This window comes from Varanus komodoensis, unplaced genomic scaffold, assembly GCF_004798865.1.
Source record: "Varanus komodoensis strain SLA01 unplaced genomic scaffold, ASM479886v1 scaffold50, whole genome shotgun sequence".
Taxonomy (NCBI): Eukaryota; Metazoa; Chordata; class Lepidosauria; order Squamata; family Varanidae; genus Varanus; species Varanus komodoensis.
The window spans coordinates 1893242-1918027 of NW_025336088.1; the positions used below are offsets into that span (position 1 = coordinate 1893242).

The 24786-nt window shown below is 42.9% G+C and overlaps 2 protein-coding genes across 12 annotated transcripts in view; one reads left to right on the forward strand and one right to left on the reverse strand.

Moving 5' to 3' along the window:
- SLC4A1 (solute carrier family 4 member 1 (Diego blood group)) overlaps positions 1 to 21007 on the reverse strand; it is a 58074-nt gene extending 37067 nt beyond the window's left edge. The window contains exons 1-8 of one of the 11 annotated variants that reach the window (XM_044447131.1): positions 20842 to 21007; positions 20172 to 20267; positions 12896 to 12998; positions 12324 to 12430; positions 12024 to 12120; positions 10268 to 10352; positions 8661 to 8776; positions 2042 to 2118 (exon numbers count right to left, since the gene is read on the reverse strand). In XM_044447131.1, coding sequence (XP_044303066.1) covers positions 2042 to 2118; positions 8661 to 8776; positions 10268 to 10352; positions 12024 to 12120; positions 12324 to 12341 — 393 coding nt within the window. In that variant the 5' untranslated portion in view covers positions 12342 to 12430; positions 12896 to 12998; positions 20172 to 20267; positions 20842 to 21007. Of the gene's footprint in view, positions 1 to 2041; positions 2119 to 8660; positions 8777 to 9675; positions 9696 to 10267; positions 10353 to 12023; positions 12121 to 12323; positions 12431 to 12895; positions 12999 to 20171; positions 20268 to 20841 lie in introns of those variants that run through there. The other 10 variants (XM_044447134.1, XM_044447135.1, XM_044447132.1 and 7 more) reach the window with 10 other exon arrangements.
- Positions 21008 to 22179: 1172 nt separating this feature from the next.
- The window catches only part of RUNDC3A (RUN domain containing 3A), a 42284-nt gene continuing 39677 nt past the window's right edge, over positions 22180 to 24786 (forward strand). Inside the window, exons 1-2 of the mRNA XM_044447150.1 lie at positions 22180 to 22235; positions 24439 to 24614. Of these exons, the coding sequence (XP_044303085.1) occupies positions 24553 to 24614 (62 nt within the window). The 5' untranslated portion in view covers positions 22180 to 22235; positions 24439 to 24552. The remainder of the gene's footprint in view (positions 22236 to 24438; positions 24615 to 24786) is intronic.

Below are 24786 nucleotides of genomic sequence, written 5' to 3' on the forward strand. Positions count from 1 at the left end.
CTGCACACATTATTCTAAGTGTGGTCATACCAAAAATTTGTATAAGGAAAGTAAGATCTTGGCAATACTATTTTGTTTTCCATTCCTAATTATGTATAGCATGGAGTTTGCCTTTTTCACAGCAGTTGCGTGCGCAGGGCCAACAAGGACATTTTCAAGATCCCTTTCTTGCTTAGTCACTGCCTACTCAACTCTCATCAGCTGGTACTTGAAGCTGGGATTTTTTGCCCCAACATGCATGGCTTACAATGATCTGCATTTGCCCTTTTTCGCAGCTTGGAAAGAGCCCTTTGGAATGCCTCATAAACTCTTTTGGTTTTAACTACCCTAAAAAGTTTGGTGTCATCAGCAAACTTGCCCACTTCACTGTGTACTCTTAATTCCAGATCATTTACAAATACGTTGAAAAGTACTGGACTTGCTACAGAACCCATTGGTTATATCATTCTATTTGGGGAGATTAGCATTCATTCCCAGTCTCTCCATCCTGTTCTTTAACCAGTTAGTGATCCATAAGAGGAACCCCTCTTCCTTTATTCCATGACTGCTTACTTTGCTCAGGAGTCTTTGGTGAGAGAGTTGTTAGAAGCCTTTTGGAAGTCCAAGAAACAATATCTGTTGGATCTATCTGCTTTCTGACATTCTCAAAGAACTCCAGTAGGACCTCTCCTTGCAGAAGTCATGTTGATTCTTTTTCAGCAGGACTTTTCTCTCTACATGCTTACTGATTCTATCTTTAATAATGCTTTCAAGCAGTTTACTGAGAACAGATGTTAAGCTAACTGCCTTGTAATTCCCTGGATCCCCCCTGGACTCCTTTTTAAAAATGGCATTACATTGACCATTGTCCTATACAAAGGCTGATTTTAGGGACGTAGTAAATACTTTGTCAAGAAGGTCAGCTATTTCATGTTTGAGTTCTTTGAGAACTCTAGGATGGATACCAATTGCACTGGGTAATTTACTGACTTTTAGTTTGTCAATAAGGTTGAGAATTTCATTTTGTCACTACTATCTGCCTTAATTCCTCTGACTCCCTTCCAGAATACATAAGCTCAGGAACAGGTATCTGCTCTGTATCCCCTACTGTGAAGACTGATGAAAAAAATTCAATCGGCTTCTGTATCTCCTTACCCCTGCTTAGTGTTCCTTTAATTCCATTATCATCAAATGGCCCAACTGCTTCTTTTGCTGCTTTCTTTCTTCCAATATATTTAAATAATTCTTTATTGTTCTAAATAGATAACCCACAGTTTGCGTATGAAAGCTGCTATTATTGCTTCTGTCCTTTTGCATCCACCCTGCAGTGCTCCACACATCTCTGTCCAGATTATACAGTCAAGTCAAGAAAAAAAGGGAGTATAATATAGGTACTTGTCTGCTCCCCACCCCTCAGCACAGTTGTGACAAACATGTTTTCACATTAAGGCTTCTCTTGCGCAGATTGCTCTGGCATCTAGAACAGTGTGGCACAGCAGGCAAATTTGCACAAATCCCAACATGGTGGGGGTAAAGGCAATGCCAGGCCCTTACTGTGGTGGCCAGTCTAGAGCTACAGAATGATCACATGGAGGAATCATTAGAACACTCTATGCATGGCACATAGCAAGACCTAGGTTTCCAGAAACAAACAAACAAACAACCACCCACCCACCTTGGACTGGCTACTGAAAGGGTAGTAGACAAGCAGGATGTTAGGTTTTCTTACTGCTTTTTGCTTTTTTCTATAACTATATTTTATATAGTTTTAAAGATTTTTTTAAATAACTTTTGCAAAATGTCTTTAGTGCCAAATAAGGGGAATATCCTGTTTTTAAATAAATTGGATAAAGGAAGAACTATACAGGGGCCGTATAAAAAATAGGAATTGGGAACAGAGAAGCTGCAAAGAGAGGCAATTATTTAGAATATTCAGCACCGTGGTAAGCCAAATGCATTGCTGGCTTTGGAATTGTGTGGGCTCTCTCAGTGGGCCCTTACTGTGGGCTATATCTTGTTGGTGTTGGGGCTTATCTGCTATCACCAGGCCCTACAAACTTACCTCATGTGCTGCTTTATGGGAGCTGTGTCGCTGGGCAGACCCCGCAATCTCTAGCACCTCCTCGGGTGAGGAACCATCTGCCAAAGGAAAATAAGTGTTGTTTATTAATTGCTTTTGACTTCTGCCATTTCTGTACTTCTTTCAAGGATCTTAGAGTGGCATGACAAGGTTATCTTATTAAATGGTCCCACCACACTGTATGATAAGTTAGGCTGACTTTTCTAAAGACCACCCAGGGCGCATTGCATCTAAATCTCTCCTGTTCCAGTCCAAAGTACTTCATCCACTACATTAATAGCCTCGATGATTACAAAAAAACTTATATGTTTGTGTACTCTAGTTCCTTATTTAAGACATAGACAAACTCAACTATATGATGGCAGGTTTCATGCAGAGTGGAGTAAGGAGGGTAAGAAAAGAATGCCTTGGCTCCTTGCTGGCTTATGTACTATTTTTTTAGCAACTTAAAATGAGAATGCTCCAAGAACGCAATATACTTACTATATTGTACAGAATGCAAGAATGGTTACCAAACAGAGTTTTGGGCGAACTGGAGCATATAAAGTATTAAAGAGTGTCAGAAATGTAAGAGTCAATGCAAATACTGATATACAGCATGTATACAAACAACACAGTTGTTTGCAGAGCTTCTGATTCTTTGCCTTCGAGAGTAAACCTTTGCCTCTGGGAAAGTGTTCCAGGGACAATAGGATTGTTTGGATCACCCCTTCTGAGGTCAACCTTGGAAGGGGCATCAGAGGTCCCCCCCTCCCCCCATATCTACATGCAGCTGGTATGGAAAGAAGCATTCCAGCTGCCCTCTGAAATCAGTAAATTGACCTTGGAGGAGGAGGTAGGGGAGGGACTCCGGTGGGTGGGGAGAGGAGGAGACCTGAAAGCAGCCGCAAAAAGCCCATCTAGCAAATTTTGCAAGACGTGAGAATGGAGAGGTGGAGATGACTTCTTCTACTCCTTCAAGCCTTCATTAGATAATAAGATGTCTACAAGTGTGGGAGCTTCTAATCACTGAGGGCATGATTGATAGAATTGCACCCTGAGCCACTAAACTAAGTTTCATCATTTCTTTTTTATGATCTGGGCAAGTTATGACATGCTAAATGGTGTTCATCTTTCAGGGCACAATCTTACAGCTGTCAGATGTTGTCTAGACACCCATAAGTCAGTTCAAGGCTCAGAATTTAGCTGTGACTCTGCATTCAGAATACCTTCCTCCACCTTTGCAGCTAGCATGGTTCCTTCCATGCCAGCTATGCCTCCAAGGCTACAACACTGACCTTGGACCTGTAGCTAGGGGAGGAAGACAAGGGAAGGGAGAAATGAATACCACCATCTTACAACAAATCATGATGGTCTGCGCTCCTCATGACTTAGCCAATTTCAGCCATCTAAGTGGTGGGAGGAGCACCAACGCAGTCCTTGCCTTCACACTCCTTGCACCCTCCATTGGGTGCCCATTATCCTCCAAGTCTGGAGGGTTATGTGCAGCCACATTGGCTGTCACCTTAAAATGGTTTGGAGACCTGATTGCACTGTATCTCTTATGATGAATTGGAACAGTCTGACATTGCAAGAACATTTGATATATTAAAGTAAGCAACAGTTATTTGGTATATGTTATCATTCGCATCAATAAATAAGCATTTTAGCTCTTTAAAGTACAGAGACCCTTCATTTCCATGAGTCAAAAAGATAGAAACAAATGGATAGGATGCTGTCAGATAAATGGAGGAGCTCACTAACACAAGACATAGTGATGGTTGCTAACACGGATGGTAAGGCCATCAATGGCTGTTGGTCATGATGGCTGTATATACTCTCCTGCATCAGAGACAGTATGACTGAACACAAGTGGGAGGATGCTGTTGTGCTCCTGTCCTGTGATAAACTTGTGTAGACAGAATGCTGGACTAGACTGGGCTTTGGTCTGAAGGCATAGCTCTTAAGTTCGTAGATAGAGAATGCTGGACAAGACAGAGCCTTGGTCTGATTCAACAAGGCAATTCTTACCATTTATCTTACCATTTATCTGCACCAAAGGCAGAATGAGATGTAACTCATATCTCAACAGCAATTGCACATAGACTTCAAGTTACAAAAAGGAGTGTGTGCGTGTGTCAGTGCACTGCCGGCTCTCTGCCAGTCATCTTTCATCCTGCTGCTCTGTCCCCCAGACAGTTTCCCCCCAACTGGCTTTATATTTAGACACAGATCCCAGCTGAGCTGAGTAGCTGGGATCAGAAGGGGTTTTTCTGGTGTGGGAGGAAAGTAGCAGTTATAAGAACTCCACACTCCACACAGTTGAAAAGGTCTAGAGCCCTACTTCATAGATCCTTGGTGGTACTGTGGATTTGTCCGTGGCTCATTTATTTCTACCCATGGCTGGGAACATCCATCAGCTCCCGCGTGGATCAGTCTATACAATCAAAATGATGGTGTGCCACAGTCAAATAGCAAGTGGGGTATTGAAATGTTCCTTTGGTGCAAACAAGTGCTGAAGATTAGAATTGACCAGCCAAGCTGTCACCAGTTCAAGAAAGGAAGTGTAACAAAAAATTGACCTCCCCCACCCCCTCACACAATCACCACCAGCCACTCTGATTTGGAGATAAAATACTCTCCTCATGCCAAGTATAATTGTAAGTCAGAATCTGAAAGGTGAGTAAAATCTATTTCTCTAAAGAAAACTTACTTGAGATATATGCCTGTTCTCCCCAACCCCAGCATTCTATCTGATTAAGAGTATGATACTAAGTTTTAGCTGCTGTATGTCCATTGCAACATAGATGAAAGTTGTGATAAGTTTTGATGATCTAGAAGACTTGCACCACTAACACACCCCATCTTTTGCCATGGCATTGCATTGCCAGGACCAAATGTCACCCTTATCGTTATGTGAAACTGTGTGATCCTCTTTTTAATGAGATATTTGTGGCAAATATTTCCAGTTGTACCTTTCACAGTAAGGATTCAAACTAGGAAGATATCCTTCTAGAATGTATAGCCCTGGTGTTGGTTTATTCCAGGGCTCTACTCTTACATATATTTCATTTATCAGTCACCCAACAACAATAGTTCTATTATTTACTTATTCAGCACCAATGCCTATTTTACTCCATGACTAATGTTCTTTTTCTGGATGATATACAAAATAAAATAGATGAAAAAATATTAATTCCAATAAAACAAGCCTCAATGGAACAGCAAATAAAACAACCATTAAAAACACAAGGACGTAGGAGAAGAATAAAGTGTTTCTGCATAGGTGAAGAGTGCCTTTCCATCAGCACTGGGCAACTATGTTCCCCCCTATGGGAACATAGTCAACTTTCAGTTCAGAACCTGATATTTCCACAAAAATGTGGACCCCAGCATCCATGTTGTAAATTACACCTAGAGCAACTATATCCATAGTCTAGACTCTGAGAATTTTCAGTCACCTCGTCAAGCCACAATTTCCTTCACATATATTCAGTTTCACACTTGTTTCTTAAAAATAAATACAAAATAATTCTTGACCTTGGTACCGATCATACAACCCGACATGATTACACCCTGCCCCACAAACCTTAACCCACCTACCCTGAATTCAGGCAACGTCCAGCGTTTGACATCCAAAAGAAAACAGCTGATTGAGCTTTGGCTCTATAAACCCCCCCTTTGGCAATGGGACAGGACACCCTGGCCCCACCCTCAAATTCCTGCCACAAGTGGGTCTTGTGTTCATGGTAAATTCAAAACCACTTAACTTTGCTGACAGTAAATACAACGGCCCAAGGATCCTATCTGGGTGAAGGGATCACACCAGAGGTTTACCAAATTAACAGGGTAGGAATGGTTCTTCACTAAGCCACAAGTTACAGTTCAAGTTAACTGTTAAGATCAGGCTTAGTTTATTAATCATCAGCCTACGTACACAATTGCATAAGGCTCCAGTAAGGTATGGCATGCCATAAAGTTTATTTTCTAGTTTGCAAAAGAAGTGGAAGATAGTTGGAAATAAAGCAGGAGGTAGATGTGTCCCCTTCTTGAATGAGCACCAGCACTTGGGACAGTGTGGCACATTCCTGAAGGATGTGCATAGAGTCTCTGTGTTCTTGGTTCTTTCACTGACCGTAGTGAAAAAACAAGTTACTCATACATGTTACTGTACTAAATGTCTGTGTTTTACAAAATGTCAAAATTGTGCTCTACTGGCTGTATAGAATACCCTGAGTATCTCAGCTTTGCTTGCTTGCTTCCATCCTTTCTTCACTCCTTCTCTCCAGGTTCATGTATTTGTGTGTGTTTGTGTAAATCAGTGCAGAACAGCTAGAATCAAAATACAGGTAGCCTCATTTATTTACTTTTACTTAATTATATTAATTTTTAACAGAAAAATACATACTTCTGAATTTCATATAAACCCATATTACATTTTTTTTAAAAAGTGCCTGACATTTATTATCAGTAATTTAATGCCTCTGTACTCAATGACCAGGACACTGGAAAGCAAAGCAGAAGCAGGTTTAATCCTTTCTGAACACTCATGCAGGGTACTGTCTGCATGCAGTTTCTTAAATAAAAGTGCAAGAGTTTCAGGGCTGAACTTGATGTTAGTGTAAATTCCATGGTATGAATTTGTTGAAATTATTACTGGAGACAAGGGAGTGCCATTTTCATTGGGCACAGCACACATGAGGGGGAAGTTTAACCCTTCCCTCCCCAGCTGTGATCTGAGCAAAAAAACACACATAACCTTATTATTAGCCTTGGGGGAAATACCCTGTCCTTGAAGGGAAATTTTCCCATTGGTACCAATGGAAATTTCATTCCCCAAGACTAATTATCTGGGATTTTTGTTGGGATTGCCACTTGGAAACAAAAAGGAAATCTCCTCTCCCTTTGCACTGTGGGGTCCTAAAGAAAACATCCTCTCTTGTGCCTGGTTATTATATTGTAAAACACACACACACATGCAATTCCTAACTACACAATTGATGTCTCATTTGATAAAAACTGAAAAAATAGGGAAGGAATTGGAAATATTCCCAACAGGGCCAAGTTTCCACACATCTCCCCTCTGCCTGATGTCAGTATCTGCCTAGATTTTTGCTTGCCTCATGACAAAGCAGAATAAATTATGCAAAATAAGTAAATATAATGTATTTACATATCTGCACAATTTTGCAGAGTCCTATTATTACTTCTATTTCACAGATGTACCCACACAGCTGGACAGATAGATTATCACAAAGACATAGTCAAATAAATTGTCCACAGGAGGGTCCACTGAGAAGCTGGAAAAGGGAGGCAAATCTTTGTTACACAGTTCATGTAAAGCCCCATCTTAAATCCTTTCTCTGGTTTCATATCCCCTTCCATTTCAATAAAATTCCTTTAGATTTTTCACATATCTGCCCTGCCCTGCTCTGCCCTTTTCCCTCATGTCCTTATGCATGACCTTCATTCTTTCAACAATACTGTACTCAACTACCCAAAAACACCTGCACCCTTTATCTCTTTCTTCCCACTGTGTCTGGAATTCGCTCCCAGAACATGTATGGTCAACCTTTCTTCCTGCTTTCAAATTCTTCCTCAAAACTCCATTCCCCCATTAAGTCTTTGATTTATCCCTTCTATCCTTGGCCTGAGCTGAAATGCCATGTGATTTCATTGGCATGGGCTTGTAGCATGTACACACGCATGGTGGAACTGCTTTTAACTAGCTGTGAACAGAACAGCTAAGATTCTAGAGGCTTCTGTCTTCACTTCAAACAAAACCTTTATTTATCATCAATAACAAAGTGTTCAAGGAGAAGTGGAAAGCAAATGTCCTTGTAAGTGACTGATTGCCTGATAAGAGAGTACAGCTCAGAACTAGAGGTAAAATGGCTGCTTTCAGGTATGAACCAGCTTCCACCTGACAGAAGGCAAGAGGGTGATGCCTGTCCCTCAACCAGCGGAAGGGACCTCTGGGACATTCAGGCCTTCATTAGTGCCCAGCCCAAGTTTCTGATTGGCTGATTCTGTATATAATCCTTCTAGGGTTCAGAAAATTTCAGTTGTAAATGCCTGGCAGTGGGGAAGATTTTGAGCTGTTTTATCCTCTGAACATTTTTCTGCTCCAGAATTATTTCTCAAGTTCACAACTGTTCCCCATGAGGTCCTTTCATATACTTATACCTGGACTTCTGGGGTGGGGGGGATAAGTCAGTATGCTGGGGGATTTGGAGAGGAAAATAAGCAGGAGAAAAATTGTTTAGCAATGTAATTTGTGCCTCCATTGAAATGACATCCCCGATGCTACTTTTCTTCTTACAACAAAAACTGTTCATCAGGCATATAATAATTCTAAACATTTATATAGTGCCACTATGGAATCTGCAAAACACTTCATATACGTTATCTGGTTATAATTCTTGCAACTTGTGAAATAGGCCAGTATATTATCCCCCTATCATAGGTTGCAGACTGTGAGTGAAGGGGCTTGCTCAAGGCCACCTTGTGAATGAATTCTTGGCAGAATCCTAGTTTGGGAATGGAATTCCTGATTTGCAGCTCTGTCTTAACCACTGCACTACACCACCACTGCATCAAGGTTGTCACTGCATGCACTCACATGGTCCACTGTCCTCACGCCTCTGATAGTGTCCTGCCTTCCCTGGGGTCACCCTCTCCATCCTCCTCCTCTTACTCAGGTGATATGCTCCCCGGTGACCAGGCCAATAGGAATGACTGAAAGATACACACAGAGATGCTGGCAAGTGCTAATTTGGTGAGGTGAAAGTGCAGAAATGAGAGAGGCAGAGGACAGCATGCATCTCTGCATCCTTTCCCAGAGCTTTTTCTATGGTCGGGCATCAAACTGGATATTTTGGCAGGAACTGTGGGGCTTGGAGGAAACTCCAGGTAACAGGCCCTAGACAGGCTCTGGGAGAGTGGTAGGCAGATTTAATGGAATTGCTGTAAAGGTTATCATGGGCTGAGATACTGTTGGTTGCCTTCCAACAAGCATTAATCATGGCTACGCTGGAGAGATTCTGCATGTGGACCCTGACCTACCAGGTGACCACATCATACTTGCTCTTGGGGAAGGAACATGAACCTGTGCAGGGTAGCAATGAAACCTGCTCCTTCACTAATAGAGATCTCTCAGGCCTCTCTGATTTCCACTAAATCCCCAGAAAGCACATTCAGAAGCTTCAGGGGCTATAGTAGCCCTCCCCAACCCAATTCCCTCCAGTGGTGTTGGACTGTAACACTCATCACCCCCATCTAACAGGGCCATGGTGAAAGCTGTGATCCAAGATATCTGGAAGCAACCATCTTGTAGCATAACCTCCCCTAATCATGGAGCTCCCCTAATGCACACCCAGAGCCAGAGACACTGGGCTGCAAGCTGGAACTCCAGAGTCCATCCTGGGTGCGAATACCAGGAGTCTGGCCTTTGCCCTTCTCTGGTCAACAGAGAAGTATTTTCTGCCTGCCTTGCTTCAGGCTGCAGCACTCGCTACTGGCAGCTCGTTCCCCTACACATGGCCCTGACATGGAGAACATGCGCTCCAGTCTGGATTCCCAGCTGTGTCGGTCTACATGTTGGCTGGGGACAATAAGAGCTATAAACTACAACTTACATCATCCTTATGACTGTGAAGGAGTTGTACTTCAACATATCTAGAAGACACCAGTTTGGGGAGAGGTAAGGTAAATTTGGATCTTAAGACATAATTAAAATTTTATTTCTCTGTCCAACACCTGGCTTGTCTAACCAATGCCCATAGTACATAGCTCTTTGGGCTGGAGCTGTATCATATTCCAACGCAAGAGTTCTAGTAATATGGAAAGAGGTTCTTTGACATAAACCTGCCTCAAATAAACGGTGCTTCCAGATTAGGTTTGTATTGGACCATTGCCCTGCCTTGTTCACTGAGTTTTATAGGGAGTCCTGATGTCATCATCTAGATCTTTGCAAAGTTCCACTTACAAATCTCCTGTTTCCCACCATTGTTGCTACCATCTTTTTCCTACAAAAGGTAAAAGGGGTGGGGGGAGGTGGGATTTCTATACTAGGCCTTCCCAATGGTAGCACCAAAAGGTTCCCTCTGTTAAAGGGCAAATAAATCCATTTGGTAAAACCACCTCACCACCCATCCCTACAGATTTCATCACCACAGCAATAAGCCCAACCCCAAGGAATAGTCCCTATCCTGAAAAACAAACACTCACCAGAGGAGACGCCATAACCAAGGTCTAATGCTCCTCTCAGCAAAGGTTAAGGCTCTGTTCCACCACCCAGACTGGCTTCCTCCTCCTATATAAAACAGGCTGAATTGTTAGCCTCACATCCCCCCCATGTGCACACAGACGCACACACATCCAAAGGGAGCCAGTTCATAAATGGCTCAACTCATTCCCCTACAAACCTCCCTCCACCAGAGAAGAGAAGAGGCCAGCCCAGCTGACCAGGATCTTGGTCCCACAACCACTTCCATCTCCAGACAAAAGGATCAGCAGTGGGACTGTGGGGTTGCAGAGAGGCTTCTTTCAAAGCTTTTATGGCCTCTGCAGTCCTATTCTGGACAACAACCACTCCACAGTTCTTTGCATCAGTGCTGAGAGTGAGCTGTCTAGTGTCCTGTAAGTGCCTGGGGGCTGCAAATGGCCTTTTGCTGGATTAAACAGCAATTTGCATGTTCTTGGAGGGGATGTGGTACCACAGATCATATATCTTTATCTTTTACTTTTAACTGGGGTCATTTTCCTGAATTCAAGCATATAGCATGTTTAAGGGTTTACAGTAGTTAGGTACACATCCAACTGATGTGAGCCCCTTTATCTCTTCTCCCCCACTCTCCCAGCAGTGGTGCCATCAGGATAGAAGCTGTGGTAGAAGTCCAGGTCCCCAATTAACAGAATGGGCAGGGAGACCTTCAAGCCCCTTTCATGAGTTCCAGAGCCTAAAATTGTCCAATTGCATCACTCTCTCCTTGCCACTCTGCTTCTTTCCTAGCCTGAACATACAGCAATAAATGCAATTAGTCACTAGCTTAAATATCCTGCTGTTCCTAGAGCTGCTCCCTGAGGTTCCTTGGAAGATGGGTCATGTTTTCTGATGGGATGGCAAGGCTTGTGCATATTTATGCTTTGACACAGTGGAATTTTCCACTCTCAGATGACCTTTTTCACAGGCATTTCTCAGAAGATAAAGCCCAGAAGCCTTTCCTATAGAATCCTTGTTTCTTCCTGTTCATGTGAGGAGCTAGCAACTGGCCAGGCAGTTGCTCTGCATGAACTGACTGTGCCCTGGAGAGCACCCAGAAGTCCCTTGTGGCAGCCCATTGTAAGGGAAGATCAGTTATTGATGGGGAAAAACTTCCTTCCAGGGAAGTTTGCCTATCATTATTGCAGTTCTAATTACAGAACCCCTGATAAGAACCTAAGCAGAGCCAAGCTGGATCAGGCCAAGGGTTCCTCCAGTCCAGCATTCCATTCCCAGTGGCCAACCAGATGTCCTCAGGATCCCACAAGCAGAATATGAGTGCAACAGCACCATCCCACCCACATTGGCAGTAACTGATGTCCATAGACATCCTGCCCCAGCTACTGAAGTGGCATATAGCATCAGGACTATTGGTAACTCTCTCCCCTATGAACTTCAGACCAGTCCTGGGATATCCTCAGACAAAATGTGGAAACCACAATTAACATCCTTGACTGAAATGAGAGGAGTGTAGTTTAGTCTGTATGTAGATTCATTCCAGACTGGACTCAGCTGATGGTCATCTTAGATTTCAAATGCCTGACAGCAAATCACATAGGAAACGTGTGTGCCTATTCAAAGTGTCCATGTACATCATCACTCCTCGGGTGCAAGCTGAAACACTAAATTCTGGGAAACCATTTGTTTGGGTTTCTTGCAAAGTTCTTCATTGCACAAATGATCCAGAAAAGAACTTCTCTTCAAGAGATTTGGATTACTCACTGCTTTCAGTTCCAAGTGACATATTGGACTGTTTTAGTGTAGAGTCTTCAAAGTCTGTAGCATCTAGTTGCCTCTGCAGATCTTCTTCATAGTCCTCCTTTGTTGGGGGGGAGGGGAGAGAAAGGTAATGTTAACACACCCTTAACATTAAGTATTAAGAAATACAGTATTCCAGTTCAGAAATGTTTTTGTGGGCCTAATAGGTACAACCTGCTTTGCTTTTCCAAAAGTTCAGGGAAGGTTTTAAAAGTTTGTTCCCATCATATATAGAAATGTATAATGCCTGAATTTTTTCTTTACCTGGCTCTGAGCTGTCATTGCCTTTCTGCTTCCTGGCTCTCTGCCTGTGTCAATCTCTTTTCTGAACAATCAACCTGGAGGTAACATACCCTGGTTGGCTGGATCTGCTGGAAATCCAAAAGGAAGATAAAGAATAAGCAAGTTTAGAATCATAAAAGTACAGATATAACTCTTTGCCCTAAAAATGATAACTTGGAGCACATTACTTGCACTGTTTTTCCTCATGGATGTGCACTAGGAATGGATTGTATGCTTTCGTGGAAGACCAGGGCAGAGAAACATAAGCAGCTTTGCTTATGGTGCCTTGTGACCCCCATTGGCAATCACTGCAAGCCTCCTCTGCCTTTCTCTCCTCCTGTGACTAATAGCAAACAATTATAATATTCTTTCTGCTTGCTTTTTCCACTAGTCCTTTTACCTGAAATTGCTATCTCTTGTTCAGTTCTTTTTTTTACAGAGCATCCAGACAAAGTAATTCTCAGCCATTGCACTGTAGAGTTTCCTCTGTTGTCCTTTTGTTTTTTAGGCCTGATTTGAGCTAATGTTTTCATAATCAATGTAATTTTGCTTACCAGGCCAGGTTTGAATAGGCAAAATCCTACTGAGGCTTTGAATGGCTCCTTTGCCTTCAATTAAACACTTCCTGTTCGCAGGTTTATGCCATTTTATTGCTTCCTGATTAAGAGAGTGGGAAAATGGTGATGAATAACTGATGAATTGCCCCATTGAATAGTCTTTCTTAATTGTGGTGAAAATGAGTAGGATTTAAATAGCTGTTTCCTACCATCATCTTCATGATATTTTGCTGTAAGAATGAAAAGAAAAAAACTTAATGAGAGGAAACCAGTAATTAAAGTTTCCCCCAGCAGGAGCAGATACTAAAAAGGACTAGGTTCACATTACTTTTACAAGTCCTGGTGGGTTAGTATACCATTCAAGCTTATCATGATTTTGCCAGGGTGCCTGCTATGGGCAGCCTCTCCAAGATGCCTTTGAGGGCTTCGAAAGGTCTTTGAAAGGGCTTTTCCTGGTTGTCTGCATGGGGCTTGCAAAAACTAGCTTGACAGTCAGCTTTTGCAATCCCCAGGAAAAAAGAAGGGGAAAGCCACAGTGAGTGTGTAAAGGCTTGTGGTGATGGCAGGGAGTTTGGTTTCTCCTGCAGTGATCCAGGACTGAGGGGGGAAGAGGGGGAGGGAGGGGGTCTAGTACCCATGGTGCGCTTGATCATGTGTGAGGTGCATCAGGAGTAGAGCAGCTTATTACACTGTGCAAAGCTACCCATTGTAGCATTTCAGAAAGACTGTTCAAGAGGAAATTGATAAACTATTGATGCATCACTAAACCTTCCCTCACTCCTGCCATGCTCATAAGGAAGCAACAAATTGGGCTGGAATTACATGGACTAAGTTTTAATCACTGTTACTGGGAATCTTTGTTAATATGGCATCTTGGCTATGGGGAAGGGCATAATAATATAGAACAATATCAAGCGCTTGTGAGGAACCTGTATTGTAAAGCTACATCCACCTAATTGGGCAAAGGAATGCATCAACATAACTAAAGAGATCCAGTGTGCCATAGTGGTGTGAGTGCTGGACTGGGTTAGGGTTAGGTCAGGTCTACAATGTTCTCAACATTAAGAAAACTAAGATCATGGCATCCGGTCCTATCACTTCCTGGCAAACAGATGGGGAAGAAATTGAGGTAGTGACAGATTTTATTTTCCTGGGCTCCAAGATCACCGCAGCCAAGAAATTAAAAGATGCTTGCTCCTAGGGAGGAAAGCTATGGCAAATCTAGACAGCATACTAAAAAGCAGAGACATCACCCTGCCAACAAAAGTGCGTATACTCAAGGCTATGTTTTTCCCAGTTGCAATGTATGGCTGTGAAAGTTGGACCATAAGGAAGGCTGAACGCCAAAGGATTGAGGCCTTTGAGTTGTGGTGCTGGAGGAGACTCCTGCGAGTCCCTTGGACCACAAGGCGATCAAACTGGTCAGTCCTAGAGGAGATCAACCCTGACTGCTCTTTAGAAGGCCAGATCCTGAAGATGAAACTCAAATACTTTGGCCACCTAATGAGAAGGAAGGACTCTCTGGAGAAGAGCCTAATGCTGGGAACAATAGATGGCAAAAGAAGGGGATGGCAGAGGATGAGGTGGCTAGATGGAGTCACTGAAGCAGTTGGTGTGAGCTTAAGTGGACTCTGGGGGATAGTGGAGGACAGGAAGGCCTGAAGGAATGTTGTCCATGGGGTCGCGATGGGTCGGACACGACTTCACGACTAACAACTACAACACTATGTTCTCACCCTAACCCTAGCCCTAATTCTAGTCCTCCCTTGGCCATTAAACTGGGTGTCTTTGGACCTATCACTGACTCCCAGCCTAACCTGCCTCACAGGGTTACTGTTGCAAGAATAAAATGGAAAGGGGGAAAACCTTGTAGGCTACCATGGGCTCGTTTTAAGAGATGGGTGTCAGTGCAGTATAGTAGTAGTAGTAGTAATAATAATAGCAGCCAAACACCTGGCAGCCTTGTGTTCTTTGCAGGAAAAAAGGCAGGATATAAATTTAATGAATAAATGAATGGGGTATAAGTAGCCTCTTTCTTACTTTACATCTGACCATGGATATTTGTATCCCAAGACTTGACTTTAAATTGCTGCAGTTAAGAGGTACATGTTTATGATATGACTTCCTCTTGCCTTCTAGTTTACAACAATCTAGTGAAACATAGATTTCTGTTAATTAAAAGGTCACTTTTTCTGAGGAGCAAAATTAGAATGCTTCCACGTATTGGGCTCCTAGTGCCAACATTCAAACAGCATTTTTTATTCCATAAGGTTTTTTTAAGACAATGAAGCCTGGGCTCCCCATAAAATGTTGTCAATGAGGCAGTGTGGTGGGACAATTAAAACCTTGCTGGGAACCACTTAATCTTTTGGTCTCAAAAACCCTCTCCCATAAACACATATTCAGAGATATTTTCCTTCGCTATTATTTCATACATTCCATTCTGAGTCTTGATAATTTTGCTTCTGTAAAAATTCTCTCTCTTAAAAGAGAGTGTATATTCCAAAATATCTAAGATATTACATTTCATAGGGGAAGTGTAACATTTTAGTTAATATGATTGCATTATAGATTTTTAAAATCTTCTATTTTATAGCCAGTCTTTAGACATAAATATTCCTTCCATTGTAATTGTAATATGATGGTCAATTTTGAAAGTGTATGTGCATTTATTTGAACTGACACATTCAACCTCTCCTGCACATTTTTAATATTAAACCATATTTAGATGTGTGACTTGCTAGTAAATGGAAGAAGGTCCCTGCTGAATCTGACCAAGAGACCCTCTAGCCCAGCATCCTGCTTCTGACAGCAGCCAGCCAGATGATTCTGGAAACTGCACAAGCAAGTCTTCTTCTATCAAGAGGCAGTCAGCAGCCCAGGGGTTCCATTTAACCGTCTGATTCATGCTGCCTCCTAGAAGTCCCCTTTGAAGCTATCAAATCCTGCCATGGCATCATGTGGCAGCAAATTCTGTAAAAATCAATTATGTGCCATCTGAAGAAATACTTTCTCAATGAATGCCATTCAATTGCATTGAATAATCTCAGTTCTAGTATGATGAAAGAGGGAACCTCTCTATTGAGCCTCTCTATTCGTTTTCTTCTCACCACACCTAATGTTATAAATCTCGATTATGTTCCTTTCTGACATTTTTGCTCTAATAAATGTGCCCAAATCTGATAACCTTCCCTCACTGCACAGGTGCTCCAGATGTTTCCTGCTCTACATTATTCCCTGCTGAGGGATGATGGGAATTGCAGTCCAGCACATCTGGAGGGCAACAGGATATGCAGAATTTCAAATATATCACAGATTTATGTAGAGGCATTATTTATATTAGCAGAGGTTTTTGTCCCATTGGTAATAATCCATTTTTATAATGGAATATTCCATTTTTCCCACCACTGCAACTGCACAGCTATAGGGCAACTGTAGCAGATTCGTGAAATTCTGTGAAATTCCCTGTGAAATTCAGATGAGGGGTGGGCAGACTTCAAATTGCAGAATCCGCTCTGCTTTTCGCTTGAGCCTCAAGATGCACCCAGTCAAGGCAGGTGCAAGACAGTGGGGGCACAGATCGTGTGTTTTCGGTAACAGAACTGAGTTCTCCATTCTAGTTTTCTTCCTCTGAGAAGCACAATTTAGGGCAAAGTGGGGGGGGGGGGTCATCCCATTTAGTTGCTACTGTTAAACTGCTGGAAGTCTTGCTGATCACCCAGAGATCTAGTGGCACATCTTGACCCCTCTTCTGCCCAGCCCTGCAGTGGATCAAGATTAATAGCCTCTCTGTAACACTAGGGGGTGCTGCTCAGTGAGAATCAGGGATGGTGTGGCTAGCTAATGACATTGCCTGGATGCATAGCCACATACAGATGTGGTATTAGGTGCAGCCACCAGGGCTGGAGCCCTGAATCTTTCATTTGAAATGACAAATCTCTGGGAGGCCATCTAACCCACCTCCTAGCTTTCCATGGGCACCTTCTGAAATAAAAGTGTGTGGCCCCTGATGATCTCTGTGCCTCTGATCTCCCCAAATTAGTGGACTTTTTGCCCATATGTGATGCTCCCTTGAATTTTTTTTCTGAAATCAAATATCCTCTTCCCTGACTGTACATCCCTTTTGACAAATAGGAGTGTCCTTGGGAGACAGAGTCCTTTAAAGACACTCAGAAAGAAAGATACTTTAGAGCATTTCTAAATGAGCAGCTCCTGCCAAGCCCCAAACCTTTCTGTACCTAGCACTACTCTGGCCACACAGACTTTGTGGGGGCAGGAACTGAGCCTCCCCCTTGGTTTCCTATTTCAAATGGGTAAAAGCTGGACAGGACCTTACTCAACATTGCCTTCTCTGCTAAAACTGCAGTCTCCTTGTCTGACTAAGGCCACTGTATTCTCTTCCCACTGATTTTGTCCACATTTAACCTGTTTCCATTCATACATTCTGCCTTGCCCATCCAATACCACTTGTGAATTCCCTAAGCAGAGATGATCCTAGTTCTGCACAACAGTTAATCTAGCCTAGGTGAGCCTTAGACTCGCCTAGGACTAAGGTGAGTCTAAGGACAGCTCCATTTCAAATTTTGGCCTGGCAAAACTCTGCCAGTAGTGGCTTTTGGCAAGCCACTTGCTCTCAGCCTCAGCACAAGTGTGTACATGTGGAATAATCTTGAACTACTAAAAATATGTATTTATACCCCATCTTTCCTTCAAGGAACTAAAGGTGGCATGCAATGATTCTCCCCCACCCTGTTTTTGTCCTTATAGCAACTTTGTGAGGGAGGCAAGGATGAGAGGCAACAACAGACCCAATATGACTTAGCAAGCTTCATGGTTAAGCTCAGTAATCTGTGGAGTGCCTACTCTACCACGGGCACTACACATCATAAGTGATGGGAAACATACTCAGACAATCTATGCTTCACACATTGAACTGGATATGCCTATACCTGCTCTTCACCCACCTTGATCCTGTGAGTTTCAAGCCTTTTTTACTGAATAACTAAATCACATACAGAACACACATACTGTTTCTGCAGCTGCACCAGCCAACCTTCTGTTTGGTCCCTTTCATTGATCTATAAGGTAGGGAAAAGTTAGGGAATAAAAGTACAGCTTTGCCAGTGTTTAGACTAGAAGCTGATTCTTTTGGCCAAGGTTCAGCCCAGGAATCATGGGAAGCACAGAACCAGTGCCCATGAGAATGTGCAGGATCCTTGCCACCACTCCGAAACTGTAAGCACATCAAACTTCTACTGGACTTCTAGGTTAGAGGGTCACTGTGGCTTCTACGTGAGTATAAAAGAGCACCACTCATTTATAAAATGAGGTAATGTACAATCTTGCCTTCCTCTCTATTCCAAGTGATGAAAGTATGCACTGCTTTGCATCATGTTCCATCATTTGGGGTTTCAAGAAATTAATATCATTACATTATATTTATATCCTTCTGTTTTTCCCCTTGCAAGGAACCCAGGGTAGCTTACACAATCCACCTCCACTCCCATTTTATCCTCACAACAAGTATAAATGTTTGAGAGTGAGCAACTGGCTCAAAGTCACCCGGTGAGCTTCATGACCACCGCACCATGCTCTAAGCACCACACCTTTGTGGTGCTTAGAGCATGGCAGCCCACTTTGACTCCATGCTAAGTTAAAGAGCTCTGTGGAGACACCCCACAGATACACATTATCTTTCTCTGCTGTGCAGGCTGGGTTGGGTTGAACGTCTTCTGCATAAGCTCATGAAGCTTGAAGAGCAGTGCAGTAATGCAGGCAGCTCCCAGAGAAGGCTGCAGCACCCCCTTCACTGGCCAAGAAGAGGCTGAAGGGGTGTGTGCTTGTGTGTGGAAGTTCCCATTTAAATAGAAGGTATTAGATGTGATGGTCCACTAAGAAGGGGGTTTCCAGGCAAGGCTTTATTGGTCATGGACTCATGGCCTCAAATCCAGAATTTTATGAGGGGCTAGATAATATCATTTCTATTTTGTAATACCCCTGTGTTTTTCCACCATTTCTCCCACATTTTGGTTTATTTCCACAGTAAATAGAGTCGGACAGAAAAGTTGCACAATGCCTTTTGATTGGCAGTACTAGGAGCAGTCAGGGGCCTCCTTTCCACCTCTAAGACTCCATGTGTGGCCACTTTCTAAGTTTTATGGCTGCTGGTGCACAAATTCCCACCCACTCCTCATGCTGCAAAATCCTCCTAGGGAAGACCACCCTCTGCCTTAATAAGCCTGACTTCTTCCTGCTTCAATGAAAGGCAGCAATAGCAAGCAATAGCTCCTTCCAGTCTCTGTTTGCAAGCACTCCCCAAGTGGGAAGGCAATTCTCAGCCTCATTCCTTAAAGCCCCTGGCCGTCAGGATGCTTTCCTGCTGTTCTGCCATCTTGGCTAACAGAGGCTGGAAACCACTGTGTTGTCTGACCCAAATAAAGACATCTCTCCTGACCCCCATCTCTAGGGAATCCATGATAGAAAACCTGCAATGCATTTCATCAGAATATTAATTCTACAAAGACTAGTCACAAGACAGCTGTATCTCAATACAAGGTTTATTATATGCAGCAGAAACATGGAGCAGCTCCATTTCTACCATCAGGAAAATAATAGTGTAGCCAGTAAATGTATTTATAAAATTATGCAAAAACATGATAGAGTGAATAAAGAAACATTAGTTTTGCCCTCAAGAAAAGGATGCATTTCTTCCTACAACACATTGCCCTATTATTTGGAGGGTCCCAAGTTCCCCAACCTTGTCATAAAGGATGGCTTATCAGGGACTATCAAGGGAATTCAACCTTCAGACATAGTATGCATTTGATTTTGAGACATCGGGAGCAAGAAACAGAGTTCGCTAACTTCATTTTGACAAGTGACCAGAGAATTAAGCTGGCCACAGGACTAATTGTCAGACTAAATGGTAGCTGTCATGAAAGAGAAGCCCCTGCTTCTTTACAAGCTCCTTGTTCTATCAAAAGTGGCAGTCATTACTCTCAGATATTTACAACCTCCCATAAAATAGGCCATCACTGCATCATAGAAGAGCCTTCTCTTCCAGGCTGGAGGGCTTCTGTCACCTCATTTACAAGGCTAGAGGACTGCAGGATCTGCTCCCAACACTTACTGACCAAACTGCAGGTGCTGCTGCTAGGCTACAGGATGGACATTGTTTCTCATAAGGACCAAAACATTACTATTTTTCTAAAGGAACTGCACATCAGAACAAGCAAATCAACTCCAGGAATGCAAGCGTGCAAAGCAGGTTCACCTTGGCAGAGAGCTCAGATCTCCCCAGAAAAATTCTACAGTTGTCATCCTAAGAGAGATGGAAGGTGACTCAGATGTCAAGGCAAAGACTGAATAGCTGGTGGAGAAAAGTTGGATGGAGGCAATTCAGATCTCTTGGCGATATTTGCAAATTATATTCATTATCGTAAAGCATCCTTCATAAACATGGTGGTCTCCAAGTATGATGGACTACAACCTGCATAATTCCTAGTTAGCATGGCCAATGGCCATATCAGCTGGGAATGATGGAAGTTATAGACCAAGACACCTGGAGGGCACAGCATGGGGAAGGCTGTCCTACATATTCTGTCACTTGAATTCATTGCGGTTACAAGTTGCAACAGGTTGCTAGCCAGAGTTCCTCAGTTCCCTCCTTCTTCCAAAAACAACTTTTCCTCCCTTCTCTAATATTATCCCCCACCCCCACCTCTGTCTCCTACAATCCCCACCCACATAATGGCTTCCTTCATTGCACCGCTGGAAAAGCCATCCAAAGCCTGAGATCTTCTGGATCAGCCGGAGAACTATCTAGCCCAGCATTCTTTTCCTACAGTGGACAGCCAGATGCATATGGGAAGTCCACAGCAGGACAAGAAGGCAATAGTACCTCCTGTTCAATGTTCCCTCACAACTGATATAAGTTCACCTACCTGTTTGTTTACAGGAAGTCCTCAATTTGAAGGCCAAGAAGGCTTAAGCCTGGTGACCTTTTGCTGCTCCGTGGAACCCCTGTCTCCTTAGTGGTTTCCTCCAGCCCACAACAGGCAGCAATGAGATGAAAGAGCTCTCCAGAGGAGCAGCAAAGTCCTGACTCATGGTTGCAGCTTTAATCTTGTCCTTCCACCTGGCACTGAGGTGCTCCTGGGTGTTCTAGATTCTACCTTCTTTCTAAGGACCAGTAAACAACATTATCTGGAGTTACCATGTGGTGCAACCTCCCTGCTAACCATCTAGCCTCTTGAAATTTCATGTCACGCCCCTTCCAGCTCACCATGTCAGCCTTGCCAACATTAGAAATAGCTTGTACATTTTTGACGATTCCGAGCATGGTTGTCTCTCCTCCCACAATGAGCATTTAGCTCCCCCGTACTACATTAGCTTCCCATCCTCAAGATTTTACAGATTTCAAAAAGATTCCCTGTGCTTGGAGCAGAGGATAGGGAAAGAATGCTCTGCCTTTCCAAATGCAGAAAAGTTACCATGAGGAATCTTCTTTTGGCTGAAGGGTCATAAATGGGACCCAGAAAAGAGCATACTTCATAGCTGTTAACTGAAATGGCTCTGCTGGAAGGAGGAAGGAATGTATTTGGATGAGTTCTCACAACTTTGAACAAGTTCTCACAGGTGCATTTTACCTGGCTACTCTTGAAAATAATCAGAAGCAATACTCTGTCTGGAAGTGCCTACAGAACTCCCACAGATATACTTCCGTCTGTACAGAAAGCCTCAAATGTATGCCAAATTATCTATCCTTCTAATCTTAGAAGCATGAATCTGTAGCCAGTACCTGGCTGGGGGAGTGGAGGTGGTTACTGAGGGAAGGGAAATTCAGGGCACATTTACTCGAAGCATTTCATCAAGTTCCATTGGTCAAGTTCCATTTGCGCCTTGCAAAAATGGTTCCAATCCTGAATTCCTAAGCAGAACCCAAGCTATAGAGGAAACATTAAAAATTTTACACAACAAGCAGCATATGTTAATAGGATTGCATTGAGCTGAGTGGCATTGACATTTAGTGATATTTAGAATAGACCCATTGAAATCAATGGGATTAAATTAGTTTCGGTGGCTTTACTCTATGACTAAATCTGGATTCAGCCCAATATGTTCTATTACAGAGAGGTACAACTGGGACCTATTGTAGACATCAGGCTAATATGTGTTTATTTTCCCAAGATTTTAAGAAGCAAGTTTTTATCCTCTTGACTGTTTTATATGCTTTTATAATTTTAATAATTGCTTTTATAATTTTATGACACTTAAAGCACCACAGAGTTTTTTGGAGTTCCTGCACCGAAGTCTTCTGACCTCAGTGCTCCAACAGGTGAGTATCTGCCCTCCCCTCTTTCCATCTGGCACAGAGAGAATCACACCAGTGGCTTTCTTTGGTGCTTTCCCCCCATTCTCCAAATCCTTTAAACTGATGTTTGCCAAACAGGGAATATCTCATATGGGCCTGACTGGTTTTGCCTGGTATGGTAAATGGTAGTTTTGGGAGAAAGACATCTTGACAGGGAAAGCAGTGCATATGTAAAGGAGTTAACCTCCTACTAGCATGCCCCCTCCATAGTGGCTGCAGCTACACTCGTTTTTAAACAACAGCAACACACCAAGTGAGCCTCTTCACAGACCTCGCATATCACATCAGAGCTCTCAGAGCAAAGTGAAAAACACTGAATTTGTCTGTGTCTGCTTAGATTTATAACCTTGCTCCCTTAGCTCTGAGCAGTGTGCAATATAATAATAAAAACCAATAATAAAACCAGAAAAAATGCATATAATAAATGCAATTACAATAACTACATAGATTGTAGACTTAAAATTACTCAGGTACAGTAACACCTGGTAAAATCATCCTTAAAATTCCTAAAAATATAAAATCAATTCAATATTATTCAAACTTTAATATGTATGGAAAATAGGAATGTCTTTACTTGGCATCAGAACGATAATAGTGAGGGTGCCGGGCATACTTCTCTAGGAAGTCTATTCCACAGGTGGGGCACAACTATCAAAAAGGCCCCTCTTCTATTTGCTGTTCCCTCACCTCTTTGGGGGATGGCTCTTTGAGGGACAATGTATTCTATAGCTGCATTTGCCCACATCCCTCCCTTGTCTGGCCTTTTCCCATCCCTTCCTTCATTCTGTAGTCTACCTGGTCAGATTTTAAAGTGTGAGCTCCTTGGAGCAGCGACCTCATTTTGTGTGTTTATGCCACATCCACTGATGCCACTAATCAATCCTTTACCATAATAACTGCATAATAATTTAAAATAAGTAATCAGACCTATCATTTGCTTTGCCCAGTGCAAAATATGATAGGCTTCAGACAAATCTCCTCACTGGGGCATCTTCTGAATAGCCTTATGAGCAAATAAAAAGCAACACCCTTAGAATTTATCTCTGATGTATCTGACTGATGTGTGTTGTATCCTGAGAAACAATATACAGCACTAAGCATTGTGCGGCAGCAATTTTCAGGAGGAGGCCTGGAAATTGCACAGTCCTGAAGAGCTGGCATTACCAAACCTGAGATGCAAGGAAATTTAAGTTATGTGAAGTGACAGGGAAATCAGAGAGAGTCTGCAGGGGGTGTTCAATCAAAAGAATATTTGCAGTTTATATAGACTTACAGGAAATCAGATCAGGAATCCCATCGTAAGTCTAAAGCTGTTCTTACAATGTCAGACTTTCAGCAGCCATATTATGGCAAAGCTTTTGCTTGTTTTGTCCTGACAGGAGTCAGAGTATGTGTTCATATTGTTCTTGCTGATCAGTGGTGACTTTCCAGGCTTTAAGACAAGGGTCTTTTCAGTCACTGCCAAGGACTGAACCTTGGACCTTTCACACACATGCAAAGCATGGTACTGTGCCCCTGAACTACCTTTACATTCAAGGCATACATTCTGTTGTGGAATTATGGCCCCTGGTTACTGCTGCCTGGTCATTTGATGTTAGTGAAGAGAGTGGCAAAGGGAGGAGAAAGTGGGTTTTTGTAAAGCAGGACAAAAAAGAGGGCCATCTGGGATACACTGCTAATCTATGCAGAACCCGAAGCGTCAGGGGAGGCCTAGTGAAAGGGCCTCTCCTTATCTCAGGCCAACATTAAGTGGCTGTACATTTGCAAGATGGAATGAGTGGGAGTATGTGTGTGCAGCTCATCAGCTCTTAAAGTTGCATACGTGCATGCTAGTAACAGACATGCTACTGCTGAATGCCAGGTGCACTGCATGCATGCTGTTGAGTGCATCATGCATCACTTGTGCGTCACTCAGCTATGTGAGTTCACACTGCTTAAATGCCAGCATACCAGCGTGAGTGGGGAGCAGGCTTTGTGGATGAACATGAAATGATGTGTAGAAAGGGCAAATCTTTATATCTTGGACTCTGACTCCTTCTCAGTTCTGGGAAGAGATAATAGCTGTGCAAAGCATTCAAAAATCAAGTGTTCCTAAAAAAGCATCTGAAAGCTAAACTGTTAAATATGTGCTGCACTGATGAGCTTCGTTTTCATTTTCACTGCCAAGTCAGCAAATGGGAATCTAATTTGGACTGAGACTACCTCTAATGGACCCTGAGTGACTTTGGGGCAGTCACTGATCTCAGGCTAACCTCCAACACAGGGCTGCTGTGAGGATACAATGGACAGGAGGAGGATTAGAGGTGCCATCTGGGGCTCCTTGAAAGGGGAAGAGCACGAGATGTAAGTGGAATAATAAACAAACCTCCCCCTCCCTGCTGTATTTTCACCCTAAATTCTCCCTCTGGATACCAAGAAGATTTGTAAAATCAAGCACATGTTTTTCTTTCTTTTTTCAGCCCCCGTGTGTGTGTGTGTGTGTGTGTGTGTGTGTGGAGAAATTATAGGGGGAAGC